Source organism: Corvus brachyrhynchos, unplaced genomic scaffold (assembly GCF_000691975.1).
Source record: "Corvus brachyrhynchos isolate BGI_N302 unplaced genomic scaffold, ASM69197v1 scaffold175, whole genome shotgun sequence".
Classification (NCBI taxonomy): domain Eukaryota; kingdom Metazoa; phylum Chordata; class Aves; order Passeriformes; family Corvidae; genus Corvus; species Corvus brachyrhynchos.
This window is the reverse complement of record NW_008238448.1, coordinates 6841300-6863554: the sequence shown is the minus strand read 5'-3', so window position 1 is coordinate 6863554 and position 22255 is coordinate 6841300. Positions and strand designations below refer to the sequence as shown.

Below are 22255 nucleotides of genomic sequence, written 5' to 3'. Positions count from 1 at the left end.
ATTGTAGTAAGGGCCTGACCTCCTGACTTAGCTGTAACAGTTGAAAACATTTACCTTACATGGGCAAAAAAACCTATAGGGCACAAGAAAAAAAGAGAAAAGAGGAAGACATATACATAAAATAGCTGTGACATAACCACAAGAATAACAGTGAAGTAAGCACTTAAACTCCATTGTTTTCTTGTTAGATTCTTTAGAAATATTTCAGATTCTGTCTCAGGAAAACTCTGAAAATACAAACTGGGACACACAATCAGCTTGAGGGTTTTTATTTTTGCTATAGGCTAATAGCAAAAAATTTCTCGGAAGGAAAATAATTTTAACAGTTACTGACTTTTAACTCAGCAGAATGCAAAAGTCTCAGCTTCTCCTAAAAAGTGAAGTGAACACACATCTCAAACCACACAATCCTACATGGTTTCATACTGTGGGATTTAGCAGTCTGCTGCATATCTTTTTAAGAAGAAAAGCTTCCAAAAGTGAGCAGATGCAGCAGTCTCAAAGTAACTTGGAATATACAAGATACACAAATTGTCTCTTTTTCTCTCAGAAAGGATCTGGCTTTGCTTTTCCTGTTGAAATTCACCTATGCTAAAAATCCAGAATCACAAAAAGGTAGCACAAAATAAACCTATTCCACTAGAAGAGTAAGAATCAGTTTCTGGTAATGCATCACCTCTTCCGTTGCTCTTTAGCTGAGAAATTTCTGTTCTGACTGTTCTAAAATTGTGTCCTTACAGAAGCAGACATATTCTCCCTCCAGGTTTGCTAACCAACACCGGGAGACAGAACAGAAAATAGAGTACAATTGTACATCTACATCTGTTCTGTACCTGTAAAACAAACCCAAAATTCTACAGAAAATTACATTGCTAGAAATTCCCTGCACTTGAACTACCGAAGTTTTGTGTCCAAAGCATAATGGCTGTGTTTGATATTTTTAAAGCCAGCTCATGCTGGCTGACTGTAGTATCTCTCGGCAAATCTACCTCAAGTACAGTTATTTAGATGGTATTTATTATATTTAGAGGTTTTATTACAGTCCACAGTGCTTTTACCCTACAGACAGGAAGCTACAACATTGCAGCTAAACTTACATAGCTGGTCATCTTCCTTTACCTCATGAATTTGGAAAGTAGCCAAAGCAGTAAAGTCAGTAAGAAACCTTCATCCCCAAAGGTACCAGAGGAAGTCTTGGTGCACAAGCTGCTACAGACCATAAATTACCTGAGGCACCTTGACAAGGAGAAGGTCAGCCACATGAAAGTGATTCTAACAGGCAAAACTTCATGTGCTCAATGTTCCTTCACACAAACAAGCCTTCTGAGTCATCATATAACTGTATGGCAGTTATATGTTCTTGAACACAGATGTGCCAAGGAGCTTCTCACACCTGTTAGGTAGTACAGAATACTCACAGAAAAATCCAAACATTTAGCAAAACCAAAAAAAGAGAGAGATCTCCCACAAAGAGCAAAAAAAGCTTGCCTCTTTACTGTTTCACAGTACAAAATCCAAGAGCAATCCAACCACCCAAGCTACAGGTGCATCAACAGTTTGGTTTGGCACCAGCAGGGAGCTTTGCTGCACAGCACCCCCTTCATGGGGCAAAAGCCAGGCCTGGGAATGAACACTCCAACACTGCACTCAGCTCAGTGCCACCTGCTTGCCTCATGCCTTCACCAGTCAGAAGCTGTACTCAATGTTCAATATTGGACATATTAGGAATAAAATCTTTCCAAACACATAAAAGGAAACATCTCCATTGCAATTTTAAGCATAGGGACATTTTACTACGTGCCAGGCATCCCATACATTTTCCTCAGGCAACAGATAGCTTGCTACACTACCTCTATGAGAGGAAAATCTTCTACCTGCTATCTTCCCAATAACTTTGCTGTCTTCATAGACATGAGATGACACTAGCCAGGGGCATACCTGAAATCCTTGGATTTTAACTGAACTGCACTGAACTGCTAGGCAACTTTTTAATTTGAAAGGTCACAGGAGACAGATTTCTGGGCATATCTCCAGCTAAATGCCACCTTTTCAGCAATGCTCTCTCATCAGATGTTACATAAAAGGCGACAGACACTTTTCAGTGATACCTTGCAGCAGGCCCACCAGCCTCTTAAAGGTAAACCTGAAATCCTTCAGAGCTGTACAGCAGAAATGCCATCTTGCAGTCCACAGCTGCGGAAGATGAACACCAGTCTCCACTGTCCACCTCTCTTGCTGTAGCCATGCACTGCTCAGAACTAGAAACCAGAAGCTGATACAACGTGAGGTGCTTTGGAAATTTCACCAAACAAAAATGAGGCGCTCTGAAATCTTACTATTTTCGCCGGCTGCACTTTTAGCCTGAAATTGAAAAAATGTGCATAACCCCAGAAATGCTCAATTTTGAACAGCAAATTGAATTCAGTCACTCACATCCCAGATAAACATCCTAAATCTCGGTGCACTGTGGTGTGAATGGATGGGTGCTCTTTGTTCCCACTTCTATGCAGATACACTCTTGACCAGAGAGCTTTCTCAGCATCAAATCCAATATATTTGCTGGAACAGATTCAGCTCTGTTGAACTAGTATTTTTCAACAACAAACAAAATTTTGTCACTAAACTTAAAAGCAGTACTAGGAACACAATAAAAAATTACCTGAAATCAGACCTCAGCCTTTCTACTGACCTCCTTACTGTCTCATTGTTTTCCATTAATGGATTATGCCTCTTTTCTATTTCATTGGTGAGACAAAGGAAAAATTAATCCCATTCCATACTGTCCTCTGTTATTCCCACTCCAAAGCCTTCAACATGTTTAAACATAAATCCTTGGAGCTTCTAGCTCTTAGTGCTTACTACTCCCAGTTAACCAAAAGAAGAGTTAAATCCAGTCTCAAGACTCTGTAATAATTATTCCCTAAAACCTCTGTCCATTCTGTCTCACAGAAGAAACCAAGGGATTTACTATCTACAGTAGAGTACAAGAAAAAAAATTGCAACAAATATTTTTAGAATTTTATTAACCTTAACAAAACCAGCAAATTAAATGGTGATCACCTGTTTGGAGAGGATTCGCATTGAAATGGCAGCTGTGAATATATAACAAACTATGTACAACTGTGTCAGTCATCAACTGAACACTAATCAATGTAATCCAAATCTTCTGGGATTCCAAAACCTTTATCAATTCTGCTCTCTTCAAATCCAAATTTACGCTTGGCCCAGGACTTTATTGAAAAGATGTTATCTGTAAACAGAATGGAGAACATTCATTTTGACTATTTAGGAAAGCATGAATTATAGTCTTGGCTCCAAAAAAAAATCCTTCCATTTGCAGTATCTCTTGTGTGTATGAAAAAGGTATATAGTGGGAAACATCATTATTACGTAGATTTAGAACAGAAAACACAAGGCTTTTGTTAATAACCTCCAAAAAAGAGGAAATCATTTACTTAGCAATGACTAAAATATGTTATCTTTATCTTTTCTTGCTCCTCTTTTACAAGGAGACTGAAAGCTACTATTACAGTGTAAGCCTGCTATAGTGATGAGGTAAGTGTGAATATGCATAGTGAGTATTTTATATGTCCTTCTTCAACTAGACACCTACTATGTGACTGTCTACAGCTACAAAAATTAGATTTAAATTAGCTGTCAGGTCCTTTCTAGTCCTGCGTGTTTGTTCAGACACTGTATATAAAGTTAAAAAAAAAAACTCAAGAAGCTTTAGTCAGCACTTCTCTTTTAGCGTCAGGTTATTATTTTAACATATACATTTTGTTCAATTTAACATAATTTTTCACTGCAGCATTTACTGAAACTCATTACGTCATTTTTAACACCCATAAACTGAAGCGTTCCTTAAGAGAGGAAATGTTCTCTGTCTCTGCACAGCTTAGAGATCTGTTTTTCTTTTCTTTAACTATCATACATTTGGTTTTAAAACTGTCTCTTCAAAAGAAAAATATGCTGCAGCATATAACCAAATTGTCTAATTAAATAGCAAAGTACTTCCCACAGACTGAGGCACAGTTCCTTTACCTCACTCGAGGCCTTGAGAACAGCCTGTCATCAACAGCAGAAAGCCCTGACAACTCCCAGAAGTTATTTTCAAATACATAATTTTATTTCCCCATATGGAGTAAACAACCCAGATATAAAATAATAGTCCAAAGACTAAGACAATGATATCCTGCTGCATTTGGCATAACCAATGATCAGCAGTCCATCAGCAGGAGATCTATTCTAGACAAAAAATTACGAACAATATTCTAAATAATTTAAAAAACCATAAGGACATATAAATAGCTTCCTCTGCAAAATGGGAATGAATACAGCAAAGCTAAGCAACAACAAAATTGAATTAAACTTCCATATAAATGTCATCACAGTAACATTCCTTAAAACTATGCATCATTTTACCTATCAAAACTGATCACTTAGTTTGAGAAATACCTACTTTGTATCAGCATCCATCACACGGTAGCAGCAATAAGATTCCACAAACCATCCTACTCTTTTGAAAGAAATGAACATTCAAAATAGAATTAAACTTTCTGAATACCTGGGCATCACCATTTCCAGTCTCTATTGCTTTCCTGATCTTACAAGATTTAATTCAGCCAAGGAAACAAGTTGCAGGATTTATACAGTGTGCAAGACAGCACCAGAAGGACAAATCTGTTATGGCATATGAAGTACATTCAGTAACTAAACTGGGAAGATGTATTTTTTTTGTTGAATCATAGTAGTTTTATAAGTAAAATAAATTTCTCTATGTTTCTATAAGTAAGGACTATCCCACATCAAGTCCTAATCAAATTTAACACTGAGTAGGTCTTTTACTGAAACTGCTCTAGTGTGAAGCTGTGTCGCTGCAATACACACCAGTCCATCTGTTGGCTGCCTCCTTAGCCACTTGGTTTGTTTGGCCTGAAACAAAGAAAAACACCAACAACAGTAAAAGCATACCTCACAGTAAAATCACCACATAGTTTCAAGGCACAGAGACTAGATTTTTATTGATGTCATTTTTAGGGAACCACATAATATGAGGAAGTTATTCTACTGCTTCCAAACACTTGCTATATACTTTTAAGGTTCCACCAAGCACAAAGCTAGGTTAAAAAGAAACAGGAGCAAAGAGCGTAAAAGATACCATATGATCAACTGTAAGTTTTTAAAGTGTATCTTAAAATAAAATAACCCCAGTTTGGCTTGCCTACGGGTTTAATTGTCTTCACCAAGATTAGAACTAGATATATGGCCTGAAGATACCAGAGATGGAAAATATTTCATAATCCTCTCTATACATAAGTAAACTATCACATAGGTATGCATGATGCTACATAGATAAGGGAAATGACAAGGCAGCAGTCTATCATATCAATCCAAAAGTTTATCATATGAACTTTTATAAATAGTTTATCATGTATCATTTGAGAACCCCTTCAATGAAATGAAGACAAAATAATGTTTCTGGCTATTAAACTTGGCTTACGTCCCTTAGCACCACTCCAGAACTAAACACATAATAGTAAATTACTGTTACTACAAACAGGTTTTGTACAGTTTCCATGAGACAAAACAATCAAGAAGAATTCCTTAGATCACCTTACTCCCAGTTACAGTAAGTACTGAATCGAATCAAGCAGGTTAGGTTGTAACGTGGGAATTTATCAGACTCATTCTGGTTCTCACGCCTACATGTAACTTAGTTATTCCCAGTTAGTCTTGTTAGTACTTGCATGATAATACTCATTTGAATGGTCAGCATGAAACTTGTCTCCAGGGTACTGAGATGTGAATATATGATCAGGTATCTACTGTTATACACACTACACTTTAAGCAACAATAAATTATGTTGAAAAATCGTCTGCTAGCACATACTCATTATTCCAACCTTAATACTCCTGTAACTGAAATGAAAAATGTTTACGTTGGAGTTATATGCTATTTCAAAACCAATATAAAATGGTTTCTAAAAATGGCCTACAATTAGAAAGTTTGGGCAGAGCACAAAGAAAAGCAAAAAAGATGGGCAAAAAAACGAGTGGGAGAGAAAATGGCATTTTTGTTTGCTTGCATGCATCAGAAATTCAAGTTGTTCCTAGCCTGAGAGAGATAATACTTATTTCCTTTGCTGAGTGCTTGCTGCCATCCCCACTTGTTCAGTTCCATGACTGGCAGCACTGACAATATACCTGCAGCTAATGGCATTTGGAACAGTACCTAACCTAACCCTACTTAAAGCAAGTCTGCAGAGTAAGAGCTTCCACTGGTCAAGACTTTAAATGTGTGAACTACAATACTTCCCTTAGCATTTTTCTGAAATTCTACAGTAAAACTTGACAGCTGTATTTGACTCCAAGTAATGAAGTTTGAAATGAAGTGGGGGAAATCAGGATGGCATTAAACTCCATGCATCCAGAGCAGTGAGGTGACAGCATCCCAGTGGTGGGTGAGCCAACCTATTCCACAGCACCTGCGAGGTCTCAGCAGAAAGCTCTGCTTTGCTGGAAGCAGCTGACCAGCACAACAGTGGCAGCATGGTGCACTGTCATGCTGCAAACACTGCTCATGTGTGTTAAAATATACATATGTGATCATGTGTTCTGAAAATGTGACTTCACACCTCTGTCAAAGAAAAGGCTGAAGTGACAGCAGACATAGGCTGGGCAACAAGTTAGAAGGGCAGTCATTGCCTATAACTGATTTGTGGCTAAAAAAGAAAATATGGTAGTGGCAGCAGGAAGCTACACTGGGGAAATCCCATTATAACATATAGATAGATAGACAGACAGACAGACATATAATCCCCACAATGTCTCACAGCTACAGGGGAACATTTAGCTATCTGAAGGCAAGATTTAAGTCCCTTGGGATCAGTCTTAAGTCTTGCTGATGATTCCACTGCATGATCTTGTGTGTCTGCTGTAAGCAATACCATGCCTGGAAGAGAAACAAGAGACAGGCTTTGGTAGCTATGGACCTGCATCTCCTGAAGACACCAGCCACATCTGCATCCTTGCCACCATCTTCCTCCAACTCCATCACAAGAACTGACAGAAATGAAGAAATCTGCACCTTCACTACATTCTGAAACTCTTTTTATAGTTGCTTGTTGGGACTTTCATTGGCTGCATCGTCTGTATGTATACACGTGTGGAGGATGAGGGAAAGCAGGAGTAGTAAAGCAGACACCCCCCAGACACACCTACTGTTATGTATGGGTGTAACTAACTCAGAGTCATGTTACTTCTGACTGCCTGTTCTCTAGCTCCAGGGGATCACAAAGCCGTGCTGGTTTTTAGACCGCACTGAAAAAGAAAGCTCAAAATCTAAGGACAGCAATAGCATGGGAACTCAAAAACACACACTCTAAAGCAGAATCAGGACACCAACTGTGCAAACTGTGAAATGGAGAAACTCAAACACAGCACTAAGGGCAGTTGGCTAATTGCCAAAACCACCACAACCACCGAGTCCCAAAGTTGGCTGGAGTCCTTCTGATTCTTCTGCTCACCAGAGCTGCTCTAACTGAACTCGATTTTTGGCAGCTACTAAATAGTGATCCAGTACTGAATCTACACAAAACAATGAAAGGCCAAATATGCAGTAGAGGTGAGCAATACAGAAGGCAACATCTTCCAGATGCTTCCAGATGTTCTCATTGCCATTAGGCTCTAGTTACAGTATGTATCTATACATCTACACATAGGCTGACAATATATGGGATTGCTGTCTGGAAGCAGCAAAACAATCCATTTGTTCTGGACATTACATATTTATTTCACCTATTTGTGTAACAAGGCCTCAAACAGACTTTCCCAGTCCCATGTCTGCAGGATACAAGTCATTTATTTAGCTGAAGCACATACCTGTATCCTCTGCAGACTAATTTCAGGCATTTTATATGAAAGAAAATGGAAGCTTGAATTTTGTCTCCAAAACTGAACAAAAGCAACCACTGTGTGTACAGCAATCCAAGGCCCAGAAGCAGCGAGACGTAAAGTGCTGGTCTGTTATGTCAGCAAAACACAGCTGGAAATATGCCCTTAACAGTGAAAGGATACAGGGCAGAGTTATTTCGACCGGTCCTCGTGAAAGTCTCTTTTTCCCCTCAGCCTTAGGTATCTCTGGAGAGCTGCAAGGAACTCAAAAAGCTCAGGTTCTGGGAGCTGAACCATTATCCCAAACATCTGTGATTGTCCTTATCACAGGGACAAACCCCTGTATCCCCACAGAGGAAAATAAAGGTATGGAAAGGAAGGTCCAGCTGCAGTAAATGTCTAAAAAGAAAGTGAGGGTGGGTTGGAATTATGCTTTTCAATGCAGGTAAGTGGCATTCTACCAGTGACCTGCAGGTATTTTGGAGCAGGCCAGGAGACAGAGGTGATAAAAAGGCACATGGACAGCTGTCAGAGGTGCACTGAGAAGCTTCTAAAGCAAATAGACAGCACCTGGTCAGGAGTCAAGGCCAGCAGCACAGAACATCAGCACAAGAGTGTTTCTAACAAATCTCAACAGGCATTATATATTGACTCAAATCATCATAAGGCCTCTATGTTTCTGATCTGACTCAGGAAGACCTACAGTCATTCTCAGCATATTGCAAAACTACAGCCTCCTCCTTCCTTTCTTCTTTCCTCCTTCCCCCAGATTCTCTCACTTTTTTCACTGGAAGGTGGAGATGGTTGGAATTAAAAGTCCTATTTGCATTCCAAAACTGAATGGCCAAGAGCTGTAGAAGTCTCAAATATTTCCACAGAGTGAAAAACAATTGTGACAGCAACAACCACTACCATTTCCTCACAAACATTTTCCAAACCTACTTTGGGTTCTTCCTAAAATCCTTTTTAAGTCTTGCACGTATCATTAAGGGAACACTAAGGATACAGTCATGGAACAGTACTCAAATTCAACCTGTAAAGGCAACATATAATAGTTCCAATAGCTATAGTAAAAGAAACAAACCAACAACAAACCAGCAGCCAGATCCAGCTCACAACCGCCTGAGCTGATAGACATGGACAAAGAGCTGTAGCTGTTTTTGATCTCCTAGATCCTACTCTGGCATTTTCTGGACAACTTTAAGGACTTCTAGCTCCAGGAACCTCTATTTCCCTAGAATAACAAAAGCTAATTGTAGTTATAAAGCTTACACACTACGGTGCCAGTTTTGACCTACCACAACTAGCGCCACAAGGAAATTGTATGGACTTCCTCACTTAAAAGGCACATGACTGCAGAGGGAATTAGCACCTTACCAAGGAGGCAGTCACCCATCAGCCTGTGGGGTGTTAGCAGATTAACGCAAAATACAACTGCAGTCTTCAGCATGTGGGTGAGGGAGTAATTTTACAGCATGGATTGCAATTCCTCTGCATGAAATGCAGGGAACAGCTGCAACTGTTCTCGGGGATGAGGGAGGATTATTAGCCCAAAGATTCCCAATCTCTCTTGTGAAATTGGTCAGGGTAAATTAAGTGCATTAGGTGGATCTGAATTCCCATAATAATTCTGCATTCGCTTAGACTGAATTCAAAGATGAAAAATGGCAACTACCACAGGAACTGTATGTGAACTTGAACCTCCCATGACTCTAATTATCCACTGCCTTCTGCAGAGAGTTATCCATTCTCCTGCACATAGGTTGCCCTTACTTTCCAGAAGCATTACCTTGCCATCATCACACTGTGACAGATTTGTTTCCCTACTTCTGCTGGCGCAGCATCACTACAATATCCCGTGATGCAGTTTCCAAAATTTTTCCCACTAATGAAAATATCTAATGCAAATAAAGATCCCATCTCCAAAGGCCAGGGTAGAAGGTGAGCGTAGAAATTCTACACCTGTCATCCACAGAAAGTACAAAAGGTTATTGCCTAGTAACTCCTACCCACATACCCATTCACAAACTGACTCCACAGACTCTGATCAAGAGCCTGTGGCTTGCCATTGGAGACTATTTATGGCAGTGATGTGATGAGGTGGCTTCTTAAGGTCCGTATTTGAGTATCCTCGAGAATAAGTAATCTACAACACTGTCAACAGGGTGAATTGCAATGTGGCAAGAAGAGCTTTAAAAGAATGTTTTGTAACCTTGTATTAGGCAGATACCTCCGCACTATTGGAAATCTTTATCCTCCCCCATGCTTCCCGAAGAGGCATTTCCTCTTAGAATAAAGAGCTGCCATGTAGAAAAGTGATAGCACATCAGAATTCTGTCAACTCCTTTGAATCCAAAATAACACATCACTCTTCCCCCACACTCCAATATCCCACACAACACTTTTCCTCATGATATTAATCAACAGGTCACAAAGCTTCAGAATTCATGACTAAATTTAAGTCAATGTGTAAATAAGAGTTCTCATTTAAATCAAAAACTCAACAGAACTTTTTATACTGACTTATTTTAGACTCTGAATAAAGTTTCAGCACTGCAAGAAAAACACTGACAATTATGAATGCTACCTACTGATCTACAACTATTTTGAAAAGCATAGAACACAATATAAGCTATTTGTGATAGAAAAATACTCAGGAATACTGATATAGTAATTAATTAAATCAGCATTTCTGCTGCAATACCTGTGTATATGTGCTTGAAAATAAACCTGAGCAAACAGATGCCACAGTACCAGACTTGTCTGCCTGGTGAGGCACAGTAAAGCTACTAAGAAGCTGATCCACATTGCCGAGAATATGCTTTTAAAGGGTCTGTGATCTTTGTCAAAGTGTTTGAAAAATGTGTCAAGTCTCATCAGCAAAAAGCTCCCTCTGTCCCATATGAAAAGGTCACACTGTCAAATTTCATCAGTATGTACACAGGGTTTCCTTGAAAAACGTCCAACAGAATTTGTCAGAATTGCTACCAAGAAATTCCTCTATGGAAGACATGTTCTTGCACTTAAGTTTACTATATTCATGTACCTACAGAAAAAGACCATTTACCTTTCAAGTATTGTACCCGAAAACTCACACTGAAATCTCAGCTGCATAACTAAAATACATCAATTTTCATCCAAAGACCACAGGGAAGCAAAGTGCTTCCAAAATATAAACAAGCACATCAACTTGATTCAGGGCTGAGTCAGGGCTCCCTGACACCACTCTGTTCTTCTTGCAGTGGACAACTCCTCTTTCCCCACTTCATTCGCTAATATATTCCACACCTTCAGCACAGTTATAGGAACTTGTACCCTTCTGAGCTGCTGAACTGTACTTCGGAAGGAGGCCCATCCCAGGACACCATGGGTTTTGGCCAGTTGTGGATTGCAGTCTGCTGTCACCTCACATGTCACAGAGAAGAGTCTGGAAGGCATCACAAGAAAGTCTCTGTAACCACAACTCAAGGCATGTTCAACTTTACCTATGGCATTTCTGAGACATTTGTTGCCTGTTTTTAAGGTTTCCAGTATTAAGCTTTTATAACCTTCCCAGGCAGTCTAATTCTATGTTTGATTATTGCTATCATTAGTTTTTCACTTAACTTTTTCTGGCCCTACAATTTAAGGCTATTACTTTTTGCCATCTTCTCCACGAACCTGAGTAACAGGCTGTTCCTTTTCTTTCCTTGAAGAGATACAGATATGCAAAACCCACCAGGAACAATCTTCTTTTGAGCCCTATTCTTGTAAAGTTTTTTGTCTCTTAGAATATGATTGCTCAATGTCCTTTTGCTCTGCTCTGAACACTTAGTTAGATCAATATACGAATGCTCTGAAATAAATCGGGTATATCCAGGTAGGATATCCAACACTGACACAGTGTTGTACAGATGAAGCCATGCTAAAGCCTTTAGTGCCACACTTTCTGCCTTGAGCAAAAAGATTATTTCATACATCTCATTGTTGGTTATACTTCTGCTTTGTATCTTAGTATGGGGATTTTTCCTGGCACAACGAAAATTCTTATCTTGTTAACTACTGTAACTCTGACATCTTTTTTCAAATCCTCCCCACTTAACCAGCTACCTCAGATCATTTGTGTAGCACAATATCCTTGAATACAGGTAACACCCTTGCGCTTGCTACTACTGAATGTTATCCAGTGTTTTTTAGACTATCTTTGCAATTTGTCATGATCATTTTGAAATCCCATTTTGTCCTTTTTCTGTGCAGTCTCTCCTAGTTTCATCATCTGCGAATGTAACAAAAGAACATCTTCTATTGTACTGTCCAGCTCATTAATACAACCACTGAGCAGATACACATACATGACAGACCATACTACAGAGCTTGATCAGTTCCACCTCCCTTTCTGATACTGAATTGCTCACAAACTATAAAGTACTTTGAGATTCACACTACTGCTGTTTCATCAGGATTGTATTTCCTTACTTTCCTTAAAACAGTATCATGCAAAACCAAGTCAAAACACCAAAGACAAACTTCCCCCAATCTACAAAGGTCTCTTTACAGTGGCAGAGAGAAACCCTCTGTGTTGTTCTAGGTGTTTCCCAATTGGTTTTCTGTTCTGAATTTTTCTCTGATATCCTGCTCTTTTCAGTGAAACTAGCTCATATGATGTTAAAGTGAGAAGAGAAGAAAAACCATTGGAAATACTGTCAAATGTGCCAACATTAGTCTTGCACTCATACAACCTGCCTTGCAAAAACTGCAGTTGAAGAGCACAGAACAAGGTATCTATATAAGGAATATACAGTCATAATCCCGATAAACCCATAAGATGGTAACATACCATCCCATAAAATATGGGAGATATCTTAACATATGAGATTGGCAATTCATTTTTTAAACAAGGCCAGGGAAGACCTCAATTTGACAGTCCTGCCTGTTAGCACTAAAGACAATGAACTAAAATCCACAATACCTTTCCTGACCTAATTTTGCATGTGAAAGTCATGAAAAGATATAGACCAGTACATTCCTTTGAATTTCACCACAACTTTATCAGAATGATCTGAATGAGTGCTACTATACACAACTACCCTAGCAGGTCTAACACCGGGAGACAGAAGCAAAATACTCATTCCACAAAAGCCTTTTTGTTTCGTATATAAATGGATCTATAGATTAGCTCGATTTGATGCTTTCATCAAGGGCTTTAAAACATTGTCAAATGGATTGCTACCAATTCATTCCTTAAATCAAGGAGTATCATAAATGTAGCCTTAAGTAGCCATTTTCCACATCACAAATTTTATCAAGTGTCTACCATTCCTAAACAGCTCAACAGCTTTTGCCATAAGGATTTACTGGCTCAGACAATAAAGCTATTCCCACATATTTCACCCATGAGCCCCTCACTCTACATATTTTTTCTGCCATTCCAATATAAACAAAAAAGAAACAAAATAGAGGAAAAGAACAAAACCATGTCTTGTGAGTGTTCTCATTTGATTTCAAGAAAAGGTACCTTGCCTGACTGCCAAATTTATTTAAGTAAGGTGTTTGTTACATATGTTATCTAAAGATTTGGTCCTCCAACTGCCTCCTTTCTGTGCGTCCAAGACAAGCCCCACCCACAAAACACAGCTTTTTGCTTAACTAGCTAAAATGCAGCTTCATTTTAAAGCAAGTTGGCTTAAGTTGACACTCCCTGAGAATAGTCTTGCTAGAAACTGACTGAGGTATAATAACACAAGTATGCATGCGTCCAAATATTTAGGACAGTTTTTCATTGCAGAGTAACCTCCTACCCAAAGACCAAACACAAACACAGAGAAATTCTCTGAAATGCAGAGAGTAAGGGCCTTTTGCTGAAAGCCAAATGACCCTTCTGGACTTAAGCTTTCCAGCTTCAGCCAACATCCCCACATTTCACTTTAAGCTTTGTGCCTTAGGGTATGTATGTACAAACACTTCTTAAGCTGCCCAGTTTGTCCCGGTGGCCCTTCACTCATCATTATTCACAGCTGTTACATTCTCCTTTCTTTCCTGCTGCTCACCCATTTACCTACTCCTGTTGCTCCCTCATTCAGTTTTTTCACATCCATTTTCTAAGAGTTCAACTCATTGCAGAGTTCATGAAAATGCCCTTATGAAAACTTGTCACCTGCTCAGTTGGTCAGAAGATCCCTGGTTGCTCTTCAGGGCAACTATCACACAACAGACAATTCTGTGAGGTACATGACAAATGACCACATGTATGAAAGTCTTGTGAAGAAGGCAGTGAAAGACTTCATTAGACAGATCTGCTGGATGGAAAGAGAGATTTCAAACACCTCAGGAGAGTCCGTCACAAGACACAGGCATCTCCACCATGAGTTCCTAACTTGATTTGACAACTTGCTTTTATCACTGGTGAACTTCAGCACCGGAATGAAGGGCCAAGGTGAGAACTGTTTAACTTGCTTTTGTCAGGGAAAGTCCTTAAACCACCACGTTACAGCCTCTGGTAATCACAGCCAGATTCTGTTTAGCAAGTGTTTCCTCTGTCAAAGGACCAGCCTTTTAAATAACCAAAATGCAAACAAGCCTCCCTTGATTTTCAAGTTTAAAAAAAAATGGAAGGGCTGAAGATAAAGGAGCAGATACACTGCTTGAACTTGCGATTCCATCTCGCATCCTATGATTACCAAAGGAGCTTGGATCAGTGATCCAGGTATACATTTGTAACTCCACTCATTAAGTACCCCGTTCCTTTTCTCAACTTTACTTAACACATAAGATTTTACCGTTACTATATGTAACTGTGTTTACATACAAGTACATTTATTATTCCTCACTCTTCCTAGAAACTAAGTTATGGTTCATTTGTGTAAGTTTGATTTATCTTTTAACGTAGTTTTTGAACAGGTAATTTAATTTGTCAACCTTCCAAATGGATGACAAGCCATTCCAAGAACAGTACAGGGTGTAGGGGAAGCAAAACTAAATTCTTAGTTTGATGCTGCAATTAGTTGAGAATTAGTGGAGTAAATGTGTCCTTTCATTACTGGTGCACATCTATATATACTCTGGTACTCCATGATGAAGGAGGAAAAAAAAGGGGTGCATGTGAGAGCTGTGTAGTTTTGCTTTGATTAGTAGCAGATAGCCTGCAAGTTACATACACGAACATCCATTGTCTATTTCCTGTCATATCCTCATCCAGATCCTCAGGAGATGAATGTAATAAATATACAATACTCTGTAAGATGAGACTAAGTAAAAAAAAGGAGTCCTTGCTTTTAAAACTATTATTTTTCTATGTACTTTTAAGCAAGTGTCTGGTTCACTCCAAAGAAAGCTTAGTTTAACCCACTAAGACTAACATAAGCGTGAGTGAAGACACAAGCCTAACATCGGCAGAATGACTAATTTCTAACTGCAGACCTTTGTTAAGGGCATTGCTGCACAAACTGCAAAAAGCACAGCTTGTCTCTCAGATGCCAGGTGCATATTTCATGGTCAGTAGCTAGGAAACATCCTCCTAATTGCAAACTGAACATACCACATCTAGAGGTGATTAAAAAAACATTGTCTCTATAGGCTTCGTCTGTACACTATTGATCTTGGTGGCACCTAGACCAGGCTTAAAATGATTTGTAGACATTCACTTTCCCAAGTGAAACATTACATTTTTAAAAACAGATACTTAATAGTTCATTAACTGATACTGCTGACAAGACTTTTTAGTTTAAATCACCTTTCTGATATGATTTCTGAACAACAATCTTTACCACAAAGTATAAAAGACAATCCATTAAATCCTTTTGTAAATTAGTGGCATTCTGACGGATTTCAAGCAAAACTGATGCAACTCATTTTAAAGTCTTTCCATTAGCCAGGATAGTCCAATCTTCATTTCATTTCTTCACCACTGTTTCCCTTCTGGGAACAGGGACTATTCCAGCACTAGTAAGAATCCCCCAAAGAATCTAACACTTGGTACTAAAGTTTTTGTAACATGAAGTACACCTGCATATGTAACGTATTTTCAAACTGATGTGAACATAAGAGAATAGCTGGGTGTATCAACAAAAAAAAACACCCCCAAAAAACAAATCCCCAAACTATGCACCCCACAAAATCCAGTAGCTAAATCAACATTAACTTTTCAGCATTCACCCTTCGGATATTAAGATGAATGAAAAAAACTGAACAATCCAGAACTATTTTCTCATACTGTCTGTATACCCTGACAATTCCTCAAAACAGTTTGTCAAGCTGAAATTTTCAGTGTTTGGAGACATCAGAATTAGAAATTTTTGAAGCACCTACAATGAAAAAAGATGTTTTCAAGTACGTATTACATATAGAACGACATTTTCATGGTATTCAGTAAAGTCTGGATGCTTTACCAAGATTTATTTTCACAGAATCATGTAAGTATTAGTTTTAGAAGATAATCCAACCCTGAATTGGACTGGTAGTGATGCCTCTGAGATCATACATTCAGAGAGTCAAAAGGATAACTATGTGGATATTTGTGGTTTGAAATCATGTCCATTTGAACCACTTGCCTCTCTTGTTACAGGATAAAAATAAACAGAGAGAACTAAAGTAAAAAGGTTGACACCAAAATTGCTACATGTGTTGTATCTGGTAAGTTTGCTAATTTCTGAGAAAACAATTTGCCTAGACATGTTCAGATCAGTGTTTTAAAGGTAAAAACCTAAGACATAAAAGTTATCAGTAACCAGACATTCTAAAAACATGCTAAATAAAAAAGGAATGCTGACAGGCAAGATCCCAGGCCCCATAAATATTAGCAATCATACCACACAGAAGTCACTTCAGTCAGTATGTAACTCTTTCTGAGAGCTGCCCTATCCAAAGGCACACAGTAACAAAGCATGGCTATTGTGGAAAAAAAAAAAGAAAGCAAAGGCCTGACAATGTTTTAATAAAGCATAAACCAACATTCTTCTTATTGCAGAGAAAAAACAAGACGTTTGAAATTCTAGAAATGTTTATTTTACAGTGAGCACTGAAAATGTTTAGCTGTTTCCAATTACAAGCTGACCAGCAACTCAAGAGTAAAGTCCCTATCATTTATACACTTATGTTACCAGGCAAACTTTTCTATAAAATTAATTATGAGAAAAATTTTATTAGCTCCCTAACACCTCTCTCTGGTGGGCAGAAAAAATTAAACTTATGCAGCAGGTTAATCTTGATGTTAGGTGGAGCTTTTTCTGTAGACTTCATGAAAATCTGCGTAAATTATGAACTATTGTAAGCTTGCATTCACCATGGCTTTGTCCTCTACCACAAGGTTTAGAGAGTCTAGCAGCATCACATGTATCCAGCTTTGCATACACGCATGCTATGTCACATAAGAGACAAATCTCTCTACAATGGCTGCTCTCCCATGAGAATATATTCCAGCCTACATAGACATGCCTCAAAGCTGAGAAACAATGATCCTGGCCTGCACCATTTGAAGCAGACCACAAGTTTAATAGGAAAGTATAAAATCCCACTAATTTATTTGTTTGGGTTTTTTTACTTCAGATGATTCTGGTCAGTTTTACTGCCTTTGAGAAAATAATTTATTACTCAATCCTAACTCACAGAAGGTGTCTTAAACAACATTACCAAGTGGCAAAGACCAGCTTCTGAACTGCAAAGGTCATTAGAAAAAAATCCACATATTTTGCTGTTCTAGACATATTTTTACAATACCATACCTGTAAAATGGAATTATCTGAGTATATCCACAAGACTAGACTATTACGTAGCTTCCTCTAGTGGTCAGTCCCTAAATCTTGCTGCTTCTGCTATTTACTCTAGTTACTTGTTACACTCAAATTCTGTGTTCAAATTCTGTAAATTTGAGAAGGCATTAAAATTTATACTGCAATGTACTTCTAATACAAAAGCCAAGGAAACTAAGCCACGACATAGAGCAAAACATTTGTTAGTGACACTAAAAGAATAAACAGTGAAGTCAGCAAAAATCAGAGTTATTATTTTAGTTTTCCCATTTGCTCCCTTGTGAATATGCATTATATTATATTTAGTTACATGGTCAAGCTTGACTTTCCCACCACGAGATTCAGGAAGCAAAGACAGATGTTCAGTTTTCAGCTGAGTCTTCAGATATTTGCTATGAATCATTCAAACATTTGTTTTGACCCTGAAAATGATATATATGTGTGTGTGTGTGCATGTGCACATTTTAATGAGGCTTACTGCTGTGCAAGTGGTTTGTTTCTGCAAAACTCCGCTGAGGGAGAGGGCAACTAAGAAGACACAGCAAAGCATTCACCAAATTTGAAGGCCACTGAGAACAGATGACAATTTGATATAGACCTAAAATACCACAAGAACCAAAGCAGCTCTCTGTGATATGGGATAAGAAATTACCATGGTGAAATTTTTTTACTGAGCATCAGAAAGATTTCCTTACAGGCTGAAGTCATTAAGGAAGAAGAGGGAAAACCCAAAGGTAGAAAGTGACAACTGCCTGTTACAAAATATATTTTACTGAACAATTCAACTCAAATAAAAGTGAGTGTTATTACATAACAGCCATCTCTGCCTCTAAAATAAGGTAGTCAAAAATCTGCTCAGGTGATTTAATTGAAAATAATTCCAAGGGTTATGTTATCTAAATTGTACAGAAGTAGAAAATCGTATCACCCATGTGCAGTTCGAAAATCTGTGAATGAGAAACTTTCATTATACGTTTTTTTTCCTGTGAAACAGCAGCAGCAACTTTTATGTCTAGCTGAATGCATTTCACTGCCTGAGATTCTTTATTGCCTTCTTACACTAAAACCCATAAATTCCTGCATCTTGTTTTGCCTTTGCACTTTTCTGCCCTCTGGAACCAAGATAAATGCCCCACTTTTTTTTTTCCCCCCCCCATTCCCTCTTTTCCATAAAGCCTGTCAACTTCCATTCAGTTTTGACAAAGACATTAACTCCCCAAAACTGACATCACCATTTATTCACTCATACATTGCCAGCAACAATGCACACTGCCAGTGCAACAATGACTGACAAAACATATAATGAAGCAGAAACTTTTTAAATTAAGTTCAAAGACAAATTAATTTTGAAACACTACTGCATCTTCTCCTGGGAATCCTACAGGTAGTTCAACAGTGCTAACCTCACCAAGTCCCTTAAATGTCCCATCACAAGAAATTCACACATAGCTTCCACACACTTGGACAAAAAAACCCAAACCCACAGCATACAGACAAAAGAGAAGGGCATGACTGAAGTAACCAAGTACTATATTTCCTTCTCTTTCTCTCTTTTCAGGAGACTAGTCTCCGCTTACTAATGCAGCTTGCCCTAGCATTCCAGCTGTGACTTACTCCCTCACGCCATACTTAGGAACGTGCTCATCGTGACTGTTTCAAAAGAGGCTCTCAAACCATTCTGTGCTTACTGTAGGGGTACCTCAGCATTACAATACCTGACACTACACATCTCTCTGCTGTTGGTATCTGCCTAACCTCATTCATTTTTACAGCTGGAATCAGCTGGAATGTGTCTTCTCCTCAGGAGAGCAGGCAGCGAGGGATTTACAGCACAGTAACTAACCTCAGGTCTCAAGTTTGCTTATTCCCTGGCATACCATTACATCCTTGGGGAAAGATAACAGCTGAAAAAAATGTCACAGCCCCTTAAAATAAATAATATCTGTCCAAATAGTGAGTGCTGCCAACTCTGTTTATGTTCCTGGCTTTCTCTCAGAACAGTTCTAAAGCTGTGGACTTTGTTAGTAGAATAAAGAAAGAGAAAAATTTAGCCACATCTCTTTTCAGAAAAAGTTCTGTGCCTGTTTCTCGTCACTCTGTAACAGCATTTTGGCATTACAGCAAACTGAATATGCAGTGGTGTTTGGGTAGCAATGTAAGAGCCTAATAAATAAAACATGAAAGCTGCAGTAGAGAAAATTCAATAAAATTTCATGCATGCTTTTCATTTTTCATGCTAAAGATCAGAATATTAAGTACATTTCAGTGCTAAATTCTGTATTACAGTTTCTCATCATTCCTTGTGTTCCATTAGAATTAGAAACTCACACTGAAAGCCAGCATGTCAGAGACAGTACAGTCAGTCAAGAGTGTGATAACGTGCTTTCATGTAAGTGACAATTAAGTGTCTCTAATGAAATGCTAATGTTTTAGATAGGCAAGACGAAGTAAGTAGAAAGATACCTGTCTTAACAGTATGGAACTGAAGGTAAACAGAAGCCAGAGACTCCTCTTCCTACACACATTCTAGGGTTTAGCACAAGTTATAGAATTAATATGGTTCTGGAAAGGATGATCCTGACATTAATCTAAAGCATCAGAGTATTTTAATTATAGGATCGTTTCTTAACAGCTGGCAGAGTAAATATCAATAAACCTCTTCATATATAATAGAACAGAACACGAAAAGAAATGGTCAGTGTACCTGTTTTGTGTGGCTCAGCTTTAAAAAGCAAAGCAGCTATTCTTTGACTAACCTCTGAATACCAGATTTTAAGCTAAAAAGTGCAGGCCTTTTCAGGCAAAAGATCACTTTAAACAATACACAACTTACGCATCTCTTCAACCACGTCTGGATCACATTCCCTGTATTTGTCTATTTCTGCCTTTAGCTGCTCTTTTCTCTGCCGAAGAGTAGCAAGTTCTTCCAGTAGAGCTGCACGCTCTGCCTGAGGATTCAAAGGATGTTGGGAGACACAAAAAAAAAATACAAACATTAAAAATAGTAATTATCACACAAAGTTTTTCAAAAAATAAAAACATGTAAATTTAAAAGCTGCTTTCACTACTGCTTTCTGTCTATGACCCACTTGAGCATTTTATTTTATTACACAGAATTCTCAGTGACACTAAATGATACCAAATACAAACTGGAAGGAAAAAAAATTAAGGCCAAAAATGGATCAACTAAAAAACAATCTTCTACGACCTATAAACTCAACATGGTTTAACGAACTCCAAAGATCTCTTAATTATTGGGCTTAAAGGTTAAGCAGCATTTAGGAGTGCTAGTCTTGTAATTAAAGATGGCATTACAGAAAAACCTACCATCCACCCTTCCACAAATTGAGATGCTGTGTATAAACACCCTCTGAATTTATTTGTCTTGTTTCTTTTTCCACACAATTTAAGAGCAATGGTCTCAAAAATAAATTCAGATATTTATGACATGGTAGTCTTTGTTGGGATTGTACATAATATTGACCTCAGAGATTCTATCGATCAATAAAAGTCTGCAGACACTGACTCAACATAAGCTCTCCCACAGCCAACTCAGCACATACTTCTAATTCAGTCTGTAGTTACACACAAACACTGGAACTGGCTGATATTCAAGTAACTCAAGCTAGGGTAGCCTAGAAGAGCCACACAGTTTGTAAACCATCAGGATTTTACCAATGGCAAACTCCATGGTAACCCAGCAGTCTGAGGTGTTTGTGGATTTGGGGATTTGTTTATGGCTGTTGGTATTTTTTTTCCCCCCCAAACTTCCATATTCCCAGTGCTTTTGCCATCAGTTTGGATTCAGAATGGAAATCAAAAGTTTCCAGATGCTGAGGTATGCAGGTGAGATGCTTGGAGACCTACACTGCAATCTAGATTTTTTAGGACTTCCTCCTGATACATAATCAGGAACCAAGATGCTGGAAACATCAGCCAGAACAGGATTTCCAGACCAATAGCTTTCTGTAGGGCAGGCCACATGCTGGAGAAGCCCAAGGCTGAAACAGTTTGTTTGGAAACACGACAAGCACAACTATGTGAGAAACCTGCCTGTGATTACAGTCCATTGCAAATGAATGAATAAAGAATCCCCATTAAAGATACTGGCAAAAAGCAGATTTTAATTGAATTTGTGTAACTGCAACTTTAACAGACTTCGATGGAAAGGTTCACTCTATTCCTTACTAGATAAATGAAACATGCATAGGAAAAACCTACAGTGTTTCTACAAAACAGTTGGGATTCAAAGATTTGGCACTTTCCTGCAAAATTCAATTCCTCCTGAAAGCTTCTGGCTGTCCCTGTTTTATTGGAGGTTTAAATCACTTTAGACTGAGCATCTCAGTGCAAGTCAGCAACTTAGAATACCATATGAAGTATTTCTAACTAGTATGTTGGTTATGATAAAGGTGAAGCCTAGATATTTTTTTGCAGTGTTAACAGCTTCAGCATGCAAAGAGCACTGGGCTTACCTAAATTACTGTTCTGAGCAGGTGTAACAGCTTCAGCATGCAAAGAGCACTGGGCTTACACACCTGCTCAGAACAGTAATTTAGGTATCTATATTACAAATATGTTGAAAAAAACCCAAAGCAACATTTAAGTTTGTAGCTACTAGATTTGGCAGTTCAGCA

General features: G+C 38.4%; 1 protein-coding gene across 4 annotated transcripts in view; it reads right to left on the bottom strand.

The window, feature by feature from the left end:
• Positions 1-253: 253 nt before the first annotated feature.
• MND1 (meiotic nuclear divisions 1) overlaps positions 254-22255 on the bottom strand; it is a 44979-nt gene continuing 22977 nt past the window's right edge. For 2 of the 4 annotated variants that reach the window (XM_017736873.1, XM_008635644.2), the window contains exons 6-8: positions 20452-20566; positions 4891-4935; positions 3005-3250 (exon numbers count right to left, since the gene is read on the bottom strand). In XM_017736873.1, coding sequence (XP_017592362.1) covers positions 3144-3250; positions 4891-4935; positions 20452-20566 — 267 coding nt within the window. In that variant the 3' untranslated portion in view covers positions 3005-3143. Of the gene's footprint in view, positions 3251-4890; positions 4936-20451; positions 20567-22255 lie in introns of all 4 variants that reach the window. The other 2 variants (XM_017736871.1, XM_017736872.1) reach the window with 2 other exon arrangements.